General features: G+C 37.7%; 1 protein-coding gene across 4 annotated transcripts in view; it reads left to right on the top strand.

The window, feature by feature from the left end:
* Nucleotides 1-17,763, top strand: part of LMBR1 (limb development membrane protein 1) — a 162,417-nt gene that overhangs the window by 128,884 nt on the left and 15,770 nt on the right. For all 4 annotated transcript variants that reach the window (XM_080819065.1, XM_080819064.1, XM_080819066.1 and 1 more), the window contains 3 exons: nt 885-958; nt 1,188-1,278; nt 2,552-2,618. In XM_080819065.1, the coding sequence (XP_080675191.1) occupies nt 885-958; nt 1,188-1,278; nt 2,552-2,618 (232 nt within the window). The remainder of the gene's footprint in view (nt 1-884; nt 959-1,187; nt 1,279-2,551; nt 2,619-17,763) is intronic.

Below are 17,763 nucleotides of genomic sequence, written 5' to 3'. Positions count from 1 at the left end.
AAAAAGTTGATAGGTCTTTGATTTGTATATATATATATGAAATGTCCATGAGTATTCTTACTTCTTTAGGCCAAAATTAGAATGTGTATATGATAGGTATGCTATTATTTATTGGTTTATTTTTTATTAACCTGGTTAATTTTCCTGGTATTTTTGTTTGCTACAATTAGAGCTGATAGTAGAACAGTAGTTCATATTTGAATACTTCCTTTAATTGGTAAGCTGTGAAAATATTCTTCCTACTTTAATAAGAAATTTTTTTTTGCCTGTTTGGTCTCATTAATAAATACTAGTTTTTCTGCTTGTTCTTTTAAGTTCTAGATAAAGATAGGTTTCCACAATAGGTATAATGTTTCGGAAAACTGTGTAGTGTTACATTAAAAAAATCTGTGTTAATTAAGTTATGTCTTTTAAAAATGTCTGAATTCCCAAGGAAGATTTGGGGAAACAAAATTTTCAACTGTAGAAATAGGATCTGCACATTCAGTCTTTCTATGCTTAGCCTACTTTGATATATTTTAATTGTATAATTTTTATATGTTGTCATAGGTTTTATTTAAATAACTCTATCTTCTATTCCTGCGGTACTGTTTTAAAAAAATTTCTTCCAATAATATTCAGTGCTCTTAACAATAAGCATAATATCATTTTTATGAGTAAATTACATTTTAGATAAATCAGAGATGTTTTGAACTTGTTGAAATTATTAACACATGCTTGCATTAGTTCATGAATGCGGTCTAGTTCATGTTTTATTCTTAGACAATCTAGATGTTATTTTAGGGTATTAAACAGTCCTAATTCCTGTATTTAAGAAAATAGTTTTAGGGAAAGCAAATGTATAGTGTCATTGAATTCTGAAAAGTGGTTTTTTTCCCCCCCAGGGTCCTGGAATAGGAAATGCATCTCTTTCTGCTTTTGGTTTTGTGGGAGCTGCACTTGAAATCATTTTGATTTTGTATCCTTTCTTTAACTAAACATTGTTTAACAAATTTTCTGTTTAGTTTCTGGGACAGTGGTCATTTACTAAGACACTTGCCTAGAAGGGAAAAACAAGTCAGTCTTCCTCAAGCACGCCAAGTGGCTTTTTGTTTTGTTTTTCCTTTGGACCTCAAGAGCTTCTGGAGACTACTGAGAACTTAAGGAAACTTGCATTCTTTGGAGAGTTTTTTCCTTGATTCTCACAGCTATCTTATGGTATCCTCTGTTGTCGGTTTCTATAGCCTGCGATTTTTTGGAAATTTTATTCCCAAGAAGGATGACACAACTATGACAAAGGTAAGGCAAAGTCTTAGGTGGCTGTGCCTCCCTTTTGCATTCCAAGGCAAATGAACTGTTTTATTTTTGTAATCGCCCTGAATGGTTCATTTGCCGGGATAGGTATTTGTTTGTAAATTGCATAAACACAAACTGAAAGATTTTGAAAATGCTGAATGAGTGGGAAAAGGATGTGCTGCTCTGTTTAATTTGGATGGCATCCATTCACTTGGAAATGCATAGAACTGCAGAGCTTGTTAACCAGCGACAGAAGGCTACTGAAAGGGCTCTTTCTCCTCTAAAGAAAACGTATTGCTAATGAGTAACTTTGATTGTGCAAACTGTACTTCAGGGAGCTTGTTTGAAATCTGAAGAACTTAGTTGCTACAAGTAGTAGAGACAAAGTATTTCAAATTTGAATAATTAAAGCAAGACGGAAGAGTTCTATTCAGAAACATTTTGTAGTCTGAGGCTAATTTGACTTCCTACAATGTGTCATTGGCTTTGGAATGACAAAGACTGTTACCTTATATAGTGACTACATCTTTTTAAAATATTCCCACAGCCTGACCATGAAGAATAAGTAATAAGAGCTGCTGGTTTCTTTTCTTTTTATTATAGATGACATATTTTCAACCTATCTTAAAAAGGAAAAGTTATTTTATATACTTTATTTACATATCTATAGAATGCTCTGGCTTGTTGAGATACTTAGCGTCTAGTGTCAGTGATCGTCAGCATTAATCAGTATTTTAGCTCCTTTTATTTAATAGGAGAGAATAAGCGTCGGACACATTGGAAATGAATTATTAGAATTTAGGGGTTTTAGATTTCTAGCATTTTGGTATTAAAATTTATAATAGTTGAATGTGTTAGAAGTAGATATTATATATCTTGAGCAGTAGTCTGGCTTTAAAAATATAGTCAGAAGGATCAAATGTATTTATTCTATTTTACTTGACAGGCAAACCTTTTTAAAATTGGCAACCGCAACCAGTAATGTAAGATGCGTTGTCTGAGATGTGATTTCAGTGTCCTATAGCTTGATACTCGTGCCAACTACTGAACCTATCTTTTAGAACTTTTACAGATGTAACTTTAAATATTTGTAGAAAACATTTCTTACTCTCTTTTTAAGTTCTATATTGAGTAATATCATTAGGAAGTTAGCAGAGTACACTACAACAGTGCAAGGTGAGTAGGATGTGCAGGGAGTTCCCAGAATGTGAGTGGACTGACTGCATTTGTCATTCTGCTGTCTGACTGCCCAATATTCTTTGTGATCCCCACATAGATCATTGGGAATTGTGTGTCCATCTTGGTCTTGAGCTCTGCACTGCCTGTGATGTCAAGAACACTGGGTAGGTTTCCGGGAGAAATGTCCATTTGAAGTCCATATCTTGTTAATGTATCTTTCTTAAACTTCTGCCTTAACTTGTAGTTTCTGCACTTTTTCAAAAAGACCATCCTTTGAAATATAATATTTCCTTTCACATTATTTTATAAGTTTACTTCTGTACTTAGGTTATGTAAGAACCATACCAAAACAAGTACTTTTCTCAAATAAAGACCATTTATTTTTTTAAATACTTAAACATGTTCCTTCTTCAAACAGTGGGCAGTTTTTTCCACTGAGTGGTTAAGCTTTTTGAGTTCTCCGGTGAGAAAACTGTGATATTTAAAAAAAAACTGTTTAACGTCTAGAAAGTATTAAACTAATTTTTCTTATATGAAATGTTTTTTAAAAACTTTTAGTATGTGGTTAAAAAAACTGAAACTGTGTAAAACTTACTTTAAGCTGCTTCGTGTCCATGAAATAGACTTGAAAACAGGGAGATCTTGGAGAGCATGAGCTGATTTCAAGGGCATCCTTTAGTTGTTTAATTTTTTTCTTGCCTGTCATTTATATAGTTTTCTTAATTTTTTATAGGAAGGATCTTTTGAAAGTAATACATTTCTACATTGTCATTAAAATAGTTGAACAAATCTTCACTCGGCCGTCTTCTCTTTTATAAAGCGTGTTGCAGTCTGTGATCTCGCTTCTTGGCTAAATATTATTTCAGACAAAAGTTTCCGTTAGGCAGTTCTGTTTGGTTTTCTGGACTTAGGTTTCCACTTAAGAGTGTTCACAAATGATTAGAAGAATCCCATCATTCAACCTCGCCAACTTGCTCATAACAAAAATTACTAGTCGCTTTGAGTTGCTTTTGTTTACCTCTTCTATTGCCTCCCTTGTTGATTCAAGACTCCTGGGCAGCAGGGAGGCGGGCTGCGAGAGGGAAGTAGAGGCTTTATGGTTATCTGTGCAACCCTTACCGAGAATTTCATGTTTTAGCAAGAAGTGAAATCTAAGTATTAAATGGAAAGGGACCGCTGTTCCTTAGACGAATACAAAGCTTATTTACTCAGTGGTCTCACCTCTTTTGTGTTTGCTTTATAGGACTTGTTATTGTTTTGACATCTGCTTATGGGGTGCTAATCTTGAAAATGCCAAAAGTATGCACGACAGTAACTTCATTTGTAACTAAGTGATATCGTTTGTATTGTCACAGTCCAACAGTAATTCCTATGATATTATAGCCACCCTACCATTTAGTCATTTAAAAAACTTACTGTGATCTGTTACTTAAGATGAATTGTTAATAGTGATATATACTGAGTTTATGGAAGAAAATTGCGTGGTAGGTAGACTTTTAATACAAAGAAAACAAATTAGTGGCAAAATTTGCTTTTTGAAGATCAACAAATTAAATTCCTGAGTAGTTTGCCATAGAGATAACTAAAAAGAAGAAAAAGAAAGATGGGACAATTAGAATGCAGCTAACAAACGCCTGGACCCAGCTGTCCAAACAGGATTAATGGAGCGCATTAGGGTACAGTGAGTCATGTGGCGCTTTGCAAAATATCAACACGCACTGCATTACAGGTTATGCCCAGTGGCACTGAATAGATGAAAAGAAGTAAATACGTTAAACAGATTCATGGAGGCTTTTCACAGTATTAAAAAAGCAAATTTCTGGACTAAAAGAAGCAGCTTTATTTTAGTATTATGGGAAATGCAAACTAGAGAGTTACTTTGTAATTCCTCTATTAACCCTTTAGGACCGAGCCTTTGATTTTTAAGAAGATAAAATGTGGAGAATTGTCATGAATGTTATCCTGGTGTATAACAGGGTTTTGATTTACCAGCTGAAAAGCTCATAAGCCTAGAATAGAGGATGTGTTTCACAACCACATTCCAAGCTATGAAAGTTTTCACTCTTTCTCATTGCCTCTCCAAAGGAAAGCCTGACTCTTAGGGTGCTCTCATCTGCCCCTGGGAATTCCACCAGCAGCGCCCATCACTTACAGTGACATGAGAATTGAAATAGCAGGGAAAACCCAGCGGTACCTGTGTATGAGCAGCTCTCCTCTTGTTTCAGCAATTTATCAGTGATAGTTTTTACTTTAATTGTAAATGGAAAATACATTAAATTCTGTGTAAAATAATTTGATGATATTTTTGCTCCAAAAATGAAAGTGTTACATGAGTTTTTTGGTTTTTGGTTTTTTAATTTGTGTATTTTAATTTGCTAGCTGGTGTGTTGGTGCAACGGAGGTGTCATTAAACTCTAGCTTTAGACTTCAGTGCCTGGTGTGATAGGACACATTCATTAAAGAATTCCTTTGATCAGTTTCTTATATTTGATTATGGAAGAATTTGTACTAATTGAAAAATTGCCACAGAGTAGATTTCATAAGCATATCACTTGACAACGAAGAATTAAGTTGTGAGGATGATTTTGACCATGTATTTTAAGCTAAATGTAATTAGTATAAATGATGGTTTTATTGTCTGTAGGAAACACAAAGAATCTGAGCTTAGCATTTCTTATTCAAACTCTTTAAAGCCCTTTAAAAATAATGCCATGTCAGTGCGTATGATTTCCAGAACATTGCTGTGCTACCTGTTTAGACTTTATAGTTCACTGTTTGCTTTGACGCTGACTAGAGGAAGTGACTGGTGAACAAGGTGAAAATAGAACAGCACCGAGCCTAAAGAACTCCCTATAGATGCCCACACTTTACTGCAATAAAATATTTTAAAAGCAGCAATGAATTCTGTGTGAACAGATTTTGTAGGATTGCTGATACGCTCCAATTATGCTTAATCAAGAAACTACTGAGAGATGGACTTTATTTTGCGTCACCCTTCAGGCATCCCTCCCGTGTGCAGTCTCCTTTAATAACAGGGAAGATTTTTCTCAAATGTAACCAACAGACTTTGCAATGGTGTTACTAATTTCTTTTGTAAAATTATTTTTATAGTTATTCTGTTAAATGGAAGCTCTTTCTGTAACTTGTAAGCTGTACAAGGCCCAAACGCAGAGTTTTACAAGAAAATGTACTTAGGATATTAAAACAAGAACACTTACTCCTTTGAATCACCTTGAATTTATTTTTTAGTATTTCCATGTATTTCTCATCTGGGTCCCATTTAGTCCCTCATCTTGCAGGAGATAAAGTGGATTACTCCTTCATTCCTTAATGAGGGGAACCTGTTTAAAAACTGCTCCACGGGCACCTGGGGGGCTCAGTGGGTTAAAGCCTCTGCCTCCGGCTCAGGTCATGATCCCAGAGTCCTGGGATCGAGTCCTGCATTGGGCTCTCTGCTCAGCAGGGAACCTGCTTCCCTCTCTCTCTCTGCCTGCCTCTCTGCCTACTTGTGATCTGTCTCTCTGTCAAATAAATAAATAAATTCTTAAAAAAAAATAAAAATAAAAATAAAAACTGCTCCATCTTGGAGAGGTCGTGATTTAGGGTTTCATAAATATACTATTAATCTTTACCCTGGGCTGCTTCTCTCCAGTTTTCAGTGTAAAACAAAAGTGAATGATGCTTAGAAATGACAAGTGCAAAATATTCCTAACTATGACTTTGGTGTAAAAATAATTTTAAACTCCTTCCTGAAAATTTTCAGCAAAAAATTTGTATATGATTTACTTACATTCAGTTATGTTGCAGAGAGAGTGGCCCTAATTGACTTTTGGTTGAATACTGTTGTTCTTATATCTGAACAATAAATTTGTGTATCTATCTATCTATGTGTATATCTAGTTATAGTTTTTAATAATAAAGAGAAAGTTACTCTGTGTTAGATGTCTAAAAGAGTTAAGAGAGTAACTAATGCTCAGTCCCTAAATGCTCTTTATTCCCAGTTATCTACTTGTTATAGTCTTACGATGCCACTCTTACTTCAGGGAACTTAGTCCTGTCTGAGAAAAGGTCATATTGGGTGGCCAATATTACCTAAGTAATTTAGCCATCGTTGAGATACCTTCAAATATTTTAAATTTTAGTTTGTTATAAAATATTTTTATATGAAAATAATTCTAGTTAGGACAATTTAGCTAGAAGGAGGCTTAAGATGTAACCCTTAAAATGTTACAGTTAAAAACCAGACAGTAAGCTATAATAAGGGTCTACTTTGTACTAAGGAAAAAGGCCTGTAGCCTGGCTGAGAATACTTCATAGCACACTTGCACACACAGTCATTTCTGAGACCGGTGAATGTATTATCTCCTTCTTTGTAGGAGATTTTATTTTAAAATTAACTTTAATCAATTATGTAAGTATTAGACTTGAATAAATTCTCCTTATAAAGAATACTAAAAATTAGAGATCAAGCTGCAGTTCCTTGTGACCACCAGTGTTACTCCCAGTCCCCTCTTCAGAGTGTCCAAGTCTTCGGATCGTCCTCCAGAGGTACGTGGACATACCTGGTGCCTCTGCGGGAAACGTGAGACCCTCATCCGGGGTCACCGGGATGCTGACTCTGGTCATCGGTCTTGTTCCTCGTGTTGACTCCTGACCTCAGTGTGCTGTCCAGTAGGAGCTGACATCATTTCGACTACTGGAACTCAGTCATCTGAAAAGGAATTTCAAACCCCAAACACTTAAATATCTCTTTCTCTTCAGGTCACCAGTGACCTCGTAATTGTCTTAGTTGCTCCATGGCATTCGCTGTTTGAAATTCCACTTCCCCTATCTTTTCTCTATTTCTGGTCCCCATTCCCCCGTTTCTTTCTTTTCCTTTGGCCATTTCTTAACTATCTCTTTTACTGCTCCTCAGGTATACCCATACCCTTGTCCCCAAACCCAAACCTCCAGCCCAGCATGCATCCCTGAGCAAAGAACAGATAATGCCGACTGTGCTCCACGTGGGTGCCATCCCACACTGGTCAGTTCTTCGGTAGGACCCACACTTGTGTGTGTCTCTCTCTGTCCCTCTCACCTTCCTTCCCTCCCTCCCTCTCTCTCTCTCCTCTGTGTTTCCTTTCAGTCCTTGGCCACCGTCTATCTAACAGGCCAACGCAGAAACTGGAGAGTCATGTTAGATGCATCTGCTTCTTCATGCTGACAACTAATGGTGATACTGTTTCCTCCTGTGGACGTTTCTCACGTTTGCTTCTTCCTCCCATTTCCCTTACAAAAAAGTGAAAAGAATCAGACTCCTGTAAACATCCAAGCAGAGAGCTGAGTATGTGGTTTTATTTTTAGTACTTTATTGTTAGGGAATGTTCACGAAATAGATTCTAAACAGGTGTTCTTTTCTTTGAGGGGAATAGAATAAGAAGTGAAACCAAAGCAAATGACCTGAAGAAGTATTTACTTTTCCAAGCCAGGAGGTGTCACTGAGGGACACGGTGGGGCCTCCGTCTCTGGAGGTTTTCTCCAGGAAGAGAGTAGACAGTTCCTGTCTAATTTAGGGGATGCTTACACGTTCACCTGTCTGAGAATCAGCACTTAGGTGCCTCTGAAGACAGTGATTTTCATTCCCATTCACTGGCTTTTAGTTTGTTAAAATTTTCCTAGTCTAGTTCGCCTGGCCTACTAGTTACGTTACCTTCATATTCGGACAGACTGAATTCGTGGCATGTAAATAGTTGTGACTAAAATTGGTTTGACATTTGCAAACACACTTGCCCTCTCTGAGCTCTGGTTCACGTTGCTCCAACCTCTCTCCTCACCTGTCGGCCTGCCTGGTTCCTCCCCATCCTCCAAGGCCAGGTCACAGGCTGGTCACACATGAAGCTCTTCGATTCTGATGCATTCAGTCTTGTGTTGTACTTAACCTGCGTATATTGGCTTTCCCAAGAAGCTTTACACCCCTTAAAGGACAAGAGCGTATTTTATGCATCTTTTTATCCCTTCCAGCATCTAGTCAGTACGTATTTGTGGTGTCAGCGGGTGCCCTGGCATTGAGTGTGGCCTGTGGTTTGGAGTAGGTGAACTAAGAAATTGGGTGTCTTGCTTCCATCCTGATTATCTTTATTTCCATGTTTCAGGCTAGTTTGACCGAGTATTTTAGTTTTATTATTTAAAAAGACCCTTATAATAATAACCGAAAGGTAAAAACAACCCAGATAAATGCATAAACAAATTGTGGTCCAGTACATACAGGGGAATACTATTCAGCCATAAAAAGGAATGAAGTCTAAGTGAAATGGGCCAGTTGCAAAAAATCAAATACGGTGTGACTTCTCCTTACACGAGGTGACTACAGTCGTCTAAATCATAGAGACTGAAGGGGGAATGGTGGTTGCCAGGGTCTGGTGGGGGAGAGGAAAATGGGGAGTAGTTTTTTAATGGGTACAGTTTCAGTTTTGCAAGATGAAAGTTCTGGAGGTTAGTTGTACGATAGCGTGAATGTACTTTATAAGTTCTGTGTTGTGTGTATTTTACCACAATTAAATAAAAAAAGGAAAAGAATAGTGTACTGACACAACATGGATGAACTTTGAAAACATGATCCTAAGTGAAATAAGTCAGGCACAGAAATCCACACGTTGTAGTATGCCATTTATATGAAATTACCTGAGTAGGGAACTCGACAGGGAGAGAAAGTAGGTTAGTGGTTGCCAAAGATTGGGGGGAGGTGTGATGGGGGAGAAACTGCTTAATGGGTCTGGGGTTTCACTTTGGGGTGATGAAAGTGTTTTGGAACTAGATAGATTTACACAACATTGTGAGTGTACTCCCTGCACTGGATTGTTTACTTTAAAATCATTAATTTTATGATGTGAATTTCATCTTAATAAGCTATTATTTTTTAAAGACCCTTACACAGTATAACAGTAGACAGTAAATATTTGCTCTCTCCTCTGTTCCCTTGATGTGGTAATGTAACTAATCCTGAGGTCTACCTATTTTTAATGATCATGAGTCAGCTTTGAGTGTTCTCTGTTTGTTACCCTAGTGTTAGGCACTGGATAGAGGAAGGGGGAGCAGACAGCAGGGGCCTTACAGTATAGACAGAACCTAACCAGGAGCACCCCCATCCTCTCTCCTCTCATGCAGTCTTCTCATGATTCAATGGCTAGTTTGGCGTTCCATCCTCTTCTCTTACAATGAGAATGTGACCTGCCACTCCCCTGCTTTCTATGCTTCAAAGATTTTTTTTTTTTTTTAAGATTTTTATTTATTTGACAGACAGAGAGATCACAAGTAGACAGAGAAGCAGGCAGAGAGGAAGGGAAGCAGGATCCCTGCTGAGCAGAGAGCCCGATGCGGGGCTCGATCCCAGGACCCTGAGATCGTGACCTGAGCCGAAGGCAGAGGCTTTAACCCACTGAGCCACCCAGGCGCCCCTCAAAGATTTTTGCCATTAGAATAAGGTTCTGTCTTGTTAAGGTGGCACAGGAGGTCCTTTAAACCTAATCCGTGCTCGTAAGTCCGCCTTCACTTCTTGGCACTCCAAGCCCCACCCACTGTGAACCATGATCAGTAATAGCCGTGTTCTTCGGGTGTACCGAATGGGAACACAGTACTGCTCTACTTTGCATGCCTTTGAACATGTGACTTCATCTGACATGAGTGATTTTGTTCACCCCGTTTCCTGGCATACCTAACATGCCATTCAAGGCTTGGCTCAGCCATTTAACTCCACAGAGAAAGTTGTCCCCAAGTTTCTGCCCTTCGGGCATCCCTCCCGTGTGCTCTCCCATCACCTGCTTCTTTCTCCACACACCTGCCGTGTCACTGAGCAGGTTGTATTCTAAATGCTCACTTTTCTCTTCCCTCCATAAAACTGTGGGCGGTCTGTCTGCACAAAACTTTCAGTACATCTGTGGGAATTCCTGCTTCTGAGTTTCCCATTTTACTTAACTACACAGACATTTAGTTGTGCTGGAAATGTATATGAATATATGAACTATGTTATTGAAAGTCTTCATTTCTTAGGATGTGAAGACAATTCCATAAAGGAAATAAATATCTTACATACTCACTTTGTAACTCCTATAGTACCTGTGTAGCGTTAGGAATATGATAAGGACTGAAAAATACTCTAAAAATTTAACTTATAACACAGGAGCAAATATAGAAATACAGAATTTCTAATTAAATCTGATCGCCACAGCCATAAACTAATGTAGGCATGCATGCTATGGAGTGTATATAGTCTGAAGCCTAATAAATGTATTTTAATAGCTTTACTGAGGCATAATTGACGTACCATAATCTGGATGTATTTAAAGTACAGTTGACAAGTTTTGTTTTGTTTTTACAAGTTTTGACTTACTTGTACACCTGTGAAACCATCACCACAATCAACTTAGTGAACATCCCTGTCACCTCAGAATGTTTCCTTTTAGCCATACGTAGTTCCTCCCTCACACCTCTCCACCGTATCACACGCCCACCTTGTATCCCCAGGCAAACACTGACCTGCTTTTTAGAACTATAGATTAGTTCATGTTTCCTGGAATTTTATGTAAATGAAATCATACAGTATGTAGTTTTTGTCTGGCTTTTTTCATTCAGTATATTCATCTTAAGATTCACCCAGGTTGTTGCATGTATCAGTAGTTCATTTTTTATTGTTGACTAGTGTTTCATTTTATGTATGGACCACAGTTTGTTTATCCTGTCACCCCCTGAAGGACGTTGGAGGTGTTTATGACTTCTGGCTTTTCTAAGTAAAGTTGCTGTGAACATTCACATCCAAGTCTCTGAGCATATGCTTTCATTTCTCTTGGACAGTAACTAGAAAATGGAAAGCCTGGTGTATGCTCTAATTTTTCAGAAACTGCTAAACTGTTCCAAAGTGTATGGGAATCCTGGTTCCTCTCCATCTTCACCAACACTGGTACAGTCCGTCAGTTAATGCTTCGGCATTCTAATAGGTGTGTAGTGGTATGTCTCTGTGGACTTACCTTGAATTTTCCGGATGACTAACGTGCTCATTTGCTGTCTATATCTCTGTTGAAGTATCTATTCAGATCTTTGGTTCACTTTAAAAATTGGGATTATTTTCTCATTGTTGGGTTTTGGGTGCTGTTTATATATTCTGGATAAAAGTCCATTATCAAGATATGTGATTTGCAAATATTTTTCCCATTTGGTGGCTTGTCTTCTTAATCTTTTAACAATAACTTTCAAAGAACAGACATCCTTAATTTTGATGAAGTCAAATTTACCAAGTTTTCCTTTTGGATTGTACTTTTGGTGTTATATCAGTATACTGAATCTTTCTCTAACCCCAAATCACTTAGATTATCTCCTGTGTTTTCTTCTAGAAGTTTTATACTTTTAGGTTTTAGGTTTTGTACTTAGATCCAGAAATTAACTCCCGTTTTGAGTTAACTTCTGTATATAGTATGAGGTATGAATTGAGATACATTTTTTTTTTTTTTGCATATGGGCAGCCAATTATTCTAGCGCCACTGCTTGAAAAGCCTATTCATTTTCCCACTGAATGGCCTTGAAAACTTCATGGAAAATCAGTTGTCCATGTATGTGTGGGTGTGGGTTTATTTCTGGACTCTATTTTGTTCCATTGATGTCTCTGTTTGTCTTTACATCAATACTGCACTGTCTGGTTTGCTGTAGATTGATCGTAAGACTTGAGATCAGGCAGTGAAGTCTGTTCTTTTTCAGAGTGGTTTTAGTTATTCTAAGTCCTTTGCATTCCCTGTGGCTTTTTAAATTAGCTTGTCATTTTCTACACAAATGTCTGTGAGGGTTTTGGATTGTGTTGAATCTGTAGAACAAACTGGAGAGGATTAAGATCTTTACAATATTGAGTCTTTCAGTCCCTGAGCACTGTATACTTATTGAGTTCTTTAATTTGTCTCTGCAAAGTTTGCATTTTTTTGTTTAGGTCTTGCACATTTGATGCTATTGTAATGGTATTTCTTTAAAAGTATAGTTTCTTGTAATAGTTCATGGCTGGTACATAGAGATACAGTTGATTTGTGTATATTGGTCTTTTATTCTGCAACCTTGCTAAACTCACTTATTAGTAATAGTATCTGTTTTGTAGATTTTGTTGAATTTTTGTTGGTGAAGATGATGTCCCTGAATAAAAATAGTTTTACTTTTTCCTTTCCAATATGGATGCTTTAATTTATTTTTCTTGTCTGTTGTGCTATCTGAAGCTTCGAGTACAATGTTGAATAGAAGTAGTAAGAGCAGACACTCTTGATTTATTTCTCAATGATACCAAGAAAGCATTCTGTCCTTTAAACTGATAATAACAGGAGTGGTTTTTTTGCTTGTTTATTTTGGTAGTTGCTTTTCACCAGGTTGAGGAGGTTTCCTTCTTTTCTCCTTTGCTGGGGTTTTTATTGGGAACGGATGTTGGACTTTCTTAAATGCCTTTTCTGCATCTATTGACATAATCCTGTGGCTTTCTTTTTTAGACTTAATGTGCTGAATTACACTGAGTGATCCTTCCTTCCTTCTCTCTCTTTCTTTGTTTCTTTCCTCCTTTCCTTTCCTTTTTTTCTCTTTTTTTCCTTTTCTTCCTTTCTTTCTTTCTTTCTTTCTCCCTCCCTCCCTTCCTTCCTTTTCTTTCTTTCCTTTCTTTTTTTTTTAATTAACATATAATGTATTATTTGCCCCAGGGGTACAGGTCTGTGAATCATCAGACTTACACATTTCACAGCACTCACCATAGCACATACCCTCCCCAGTGTCCATAATCCAGCTACTCTGTCCCTTCCCCCACACCTCCCAGCAACCCTCAGTTTGTTTCATGAGATTAAGAGTTTCATGTTCGTCTCCCTGCTGATCCCATCTTGTTTCGTTTTTTCCTTCCCTAACCCTACAACCCCCCTGCCGTGCCTCTCAAATTCCTCGTATCAGAGAGATCATAAGATAATTGTCTTTCTCTGATTCACTTATTTTGCTTAGCATAATACCCTCTAGTTCCATCCACGCCATTGCAAATGGCAAGATTTCATTTCTTTGGATGGCTGCATAGTATTCCATTGTATATATTTACCACATCTTCTTTATCCATTCATGTGTTGTTGGACATCTAGGTTCTTTCCATAGTTTGACTATTGTGGACGTTGCTGCTACAAACATTCGGGTGCACGTGCCCCTTTGAATCACTACATTTGTATCTTCAGAGTAAATACCCAGTAGTGTGATTGCTGGGTCATAGGGTAGCTCCATTTTCAACTTTTTGAGGAATCTCCATACTGTTCTCCAGCGTGGCTGCACCAGCTTGCATTCCCACCAGCAGTGTAGGAGGGTTCCCCTTTCTTTGCATCCTCACCAACATCTGTCATTTCCTGACTTGTTAATTTTAGCCATTCTGACTGGTGTGAGGTGGTACCTCATTATGGTTTTGACTTGTATTTCCCTGATGCCGAGTGATGTGGAGCACTTATTCATGTGTCTGTTGGCCATCTGGATGTCTTCTTTGCAGAAATGTCTGTTCATGTCCTCTGCCCATTTCTTGATTGGATTCTTTGTTCTTTGGGTGTTGAGTTTGCTAAGTTCTTTATAGATTTTGGATACTAGCCCTTTATCTGATATGTCATTTGCAAATATCTTCTCCCATTCTGTCAGTTGTCTTTTGGTTTTGTTGACTGTTTCCTTTGCTGTGCAAAAGCTTTTGATCTTGATGAAGTCCCAATAGTTCATTTTTGCCCTTGCTTCCCTTCCTTTGGCGATGTTCCTAGGAAGAAGTTGCTGCGGTTGAGGTCAAAGAGGTTGCTGCCTGCATTCTCCTCAAGGATTTTGATGGATTCCTTTCTCACATTGAGGTCCTTCATCCATTTTGAGTCTATTTTCGTGTTTGATGTAAGGAAATAGTCCAATTTCATTTTTCTGCACGTGGCTGTCCAATTTTCCCAGCACCATTTGTTGAAGAGGCTGTCTTTTTTCCATTGGACATTCCTTCCTGCTTTGTTGAAGATTAGTTGACCATAGAGTTGAGGGTCTATTTCTGGGCTCTCTATTCTGTTCTATTGATCTATATGTCTGTTTTTGTGCCAGTACCATACTGTCTTGATGATGACAGCTTTGTAATAGAGCTTGAAGTCTGGAATTGTGATGCCACTGACTTTGGCTTTCTTTTTCAATATTCCTTTGGCTGTTCGAGGTCTTTTCTGGTTCCATATAAATTTTAGAATTATTTGTTCTGTTTCTTTGAAAAAAATGGATGGGATTTTGATAGGGATTGCATTAAATGTGTAGATTGCTTTAGGTAGCATAGACATTTTCACAATATTTGTTCTTCCAATCCGTGAGCATGGAACATTTTTCCATTTCTTTGTGTCTTCCTCAATTTCTTTCATGAGTACTTTATAGTTTTCTGAGTACAGATTCTCTCCCTCTTTGGTTAGGTTTATTCCTAGGTATCTTATGGTTTTGGGTGCAATTGTAAATGGGATTGACTCCTTAATTTCTCTTTCTTCTGTTTTGTTGTTAGTGTAAAGAAATGCAACTTATTTCTGTGCATTGACTTTATATCTTGACACTTCACTGAATTCCTGTACAAGTTCTAAGCAGTTTTGGAGTGGAGCCTTTTGGGTTTTCCACATATAGTATCATATCCTCTGCAAAGAGTGATAGTTTGACTTCTTCTTTGCCGATTTGGATGCCCTTAATTTATTTTTGTTGTCTGATTCCTGAGGCTAGGACTTCTAGTACTATGTTGAATAGCAGTGGTCATAACGGACATCCCTGCCGTGTTCCTGACCTTAGCGGAAAAGCTTTCAGTTTTTCTCCATTGAGAATGATATTTGCTGTGAGTTTTTCATAGATGGCTTTGGTAATATTGAGGTATGTGCCGTCTATCCCCACACTTTGAAGAGTTTTGATCAGGAAGGGATGCTGTACTTTGTCAAATGCTTTTTCAGCATCTATTGAGAGCATATGGTTCTTGTTCTTTCTTTTATTAATGTATTGTATCACATTGATGGATTTGTGGATGTTGAACCAACCTTGCAGCCCTGGAATAAATCCCACTTGGTCACGGTGAATAATCCTTTTAATGTGCTGTTGGATCCTATTGGCCAGTATTTTGGTGTGAATTTTCGCATCTGTGTTCATCGAGGATATTGGTCTGTAATTCTCTTTTTTGATGGGATCCTTGTCTGGTTTTGGGATCAAGGTGATGCTGGCCTCATCAAATGAGTTTGGAAGTTTTCCTTCCATTTCTATTTTTTGGAACAGTTTCAGGAGAATAGAAATGAATTCTTCTTTAAATGTTTGGTAGAATTCCCGTGGGAAGCCGTCTGGCCCTGGATTTTTGTTTGTTTGGAGATTTTTGATAACTGTTTCAATCTCCTTACTGGTTATGGGTCTGTTCAGGTTTTCTGTTCCTTCCTGGTTCAGTTGTGGTAGTTTATATGTCTCTAGAAATGTATCCATTTCTTCCAGATTGTCGAATTTGTCGGCGTAGAGTTGCTCATAGTATGTTCTTATACTAGTTTGTATTTCTTTGGTGTTGGTTGTGATCTCTCCTCTTTCATTCATGATTTTATGTATTTGGGTCCTTTCTCTTTTCTTTTTGATAAGTCTGGCCAGGGGTTTGTCAATCTTATTAATTCTTTCAAAGAACCAGCTCCTAGTTTCGTTGATTTGTTCTGTTGTTTTTTTGGTTTCTATTTCATTGATTTCTGCTCTGATCTTTATGATTTCTCTTCTCCTGCTGGGTTTAGGCTTTCTTTGTTGTTCTTTCTCCAGCTCCATTAGGTGTAGGGTTAGGTTGTGTATTTGAGACCTTTCTTGTTTCTTGAGAAAGGCTTGTACCGCTATATATTTTCCTCTCAGGACTGCCTTTGTCGTGTCCCACAGATTTTGAACTGTTGTGTTTTCATTATCATTTGTTTCCATAAATTTTTTCAATTCTTCTTTAATTTCCTGGTTGACCCATTCATTTTTTAGAAGGATGCTGTTTAGTCTCCATGTATTTGGGTTCTTTCCAAATTTCCTCTTGTGATTGAGTTCTAGCTTCAGAGCATTGTGGTCTGAAAATATGCAGGGAATGATCCCAATCTTTTGATACCGGTTGAGACCTGATTTATGACCCAGGATGTGGTCTATTCTGGAGAATGTTCCATGTGCACTAGAGAAGAATGTGTATTCTGTTATTTTGGGATGGAATGTTCTGAATATATCTGTGATGTCCATCTGGTCCAGTGTGTCATTTAAGGCCTTTATTTCCTTGTTGACCTTTTGCTTAGATGATCTATTTCAGTGAGGGGAGTGTTAAAGTCCGCTACTATTATTGTATTATTGTCGATGTATTTCTTTGATTTTGTTATTAATTGGTTTATATAATTGGCTGCTCCCATGTTAGGGGCATAGATATTTAAGATTGTTAGGTCTTCTTGTTGGACAGACCCTTTGAGTATGATATAGTGTCCTTCCTCATCTCTTATTATAGTCTTTGGCTTAAAATCTAATTGATCTGATATAAGGATTGCCACCCCAGCTTTCTTCTGATGTCCATTAGCATGGTACATTGTTTTCTGCCCCCTCACTTTAAATCTGGAGGTGTCTTCGGGTCTAAAATGAGTTCTTGTAGGCAGCATATTGGTGGGTTTTGTTTTTTTATCTATTCTGATACCCTGTGTCTTTTGATTAGGGCATTTAGCCCATTAACATTCAGGGTAACTATTGAGAGATATGAATTTAGTGCTATTGTATTGCTGTAAGGTGACTCTTACTGTATATTGTCTCTGTTTCTTTCTGATCTACTACTTTTAGGCTCTCTCTTTGCTTAGAGGACATATTTCCTGTAGAGCTGGTTTGGTGTTTACAAATTCTTTCAGTTTTTGTTTGTCCTGGAAGCTTTTTATCTCTCCTTCTATTTTCAATGATAGCCTAGCCGGATATAGTGTTCTTGGCTGCATGTTTTTTCGTTTAGTGCTCTGAATATATCATGCCAGTTCTTTCTGGCCTGCCAGGTCTCTGTGGGTAAGTCCGCTGCCAATCTAATATTTTTACCCTTGTATGTTACAGACTTCTTTTCCTGGGCTGCTTTCAAGATTTTCTTTGTCGCTAAGACTTGTAAATTTTACTATCAGGTGACGAGGTGTGGACCTATTTTTATTGATTTTGCGAGGCGTTCTTAGCATCTCCTGGATTTTGATGTTTGTTCCCTTTGCCATATTAGGGAAATGTTCTACAATAATTCTCTCCAATATACCTTCTGCTCCCCTCTCTCTTCTTCTTCTGGAATCCCAATTATCTAATGTTGTGTCGTCTTATGGTGTCACT

This window comes from Martes martes (genome assembly GCF_963455335.1).
Source record: "Martes martes genome assembly, chromosome: 11".
NCBI lineage: Eukaryota > Metazoa > Chordata > Mammalia > Carnivora > Mustelidae > Martes > Martes martes.
Note: the sequence above shows the minus strand (reverse complement) of the source record. Positions and strands in the feature narration are given on the sequence as shown.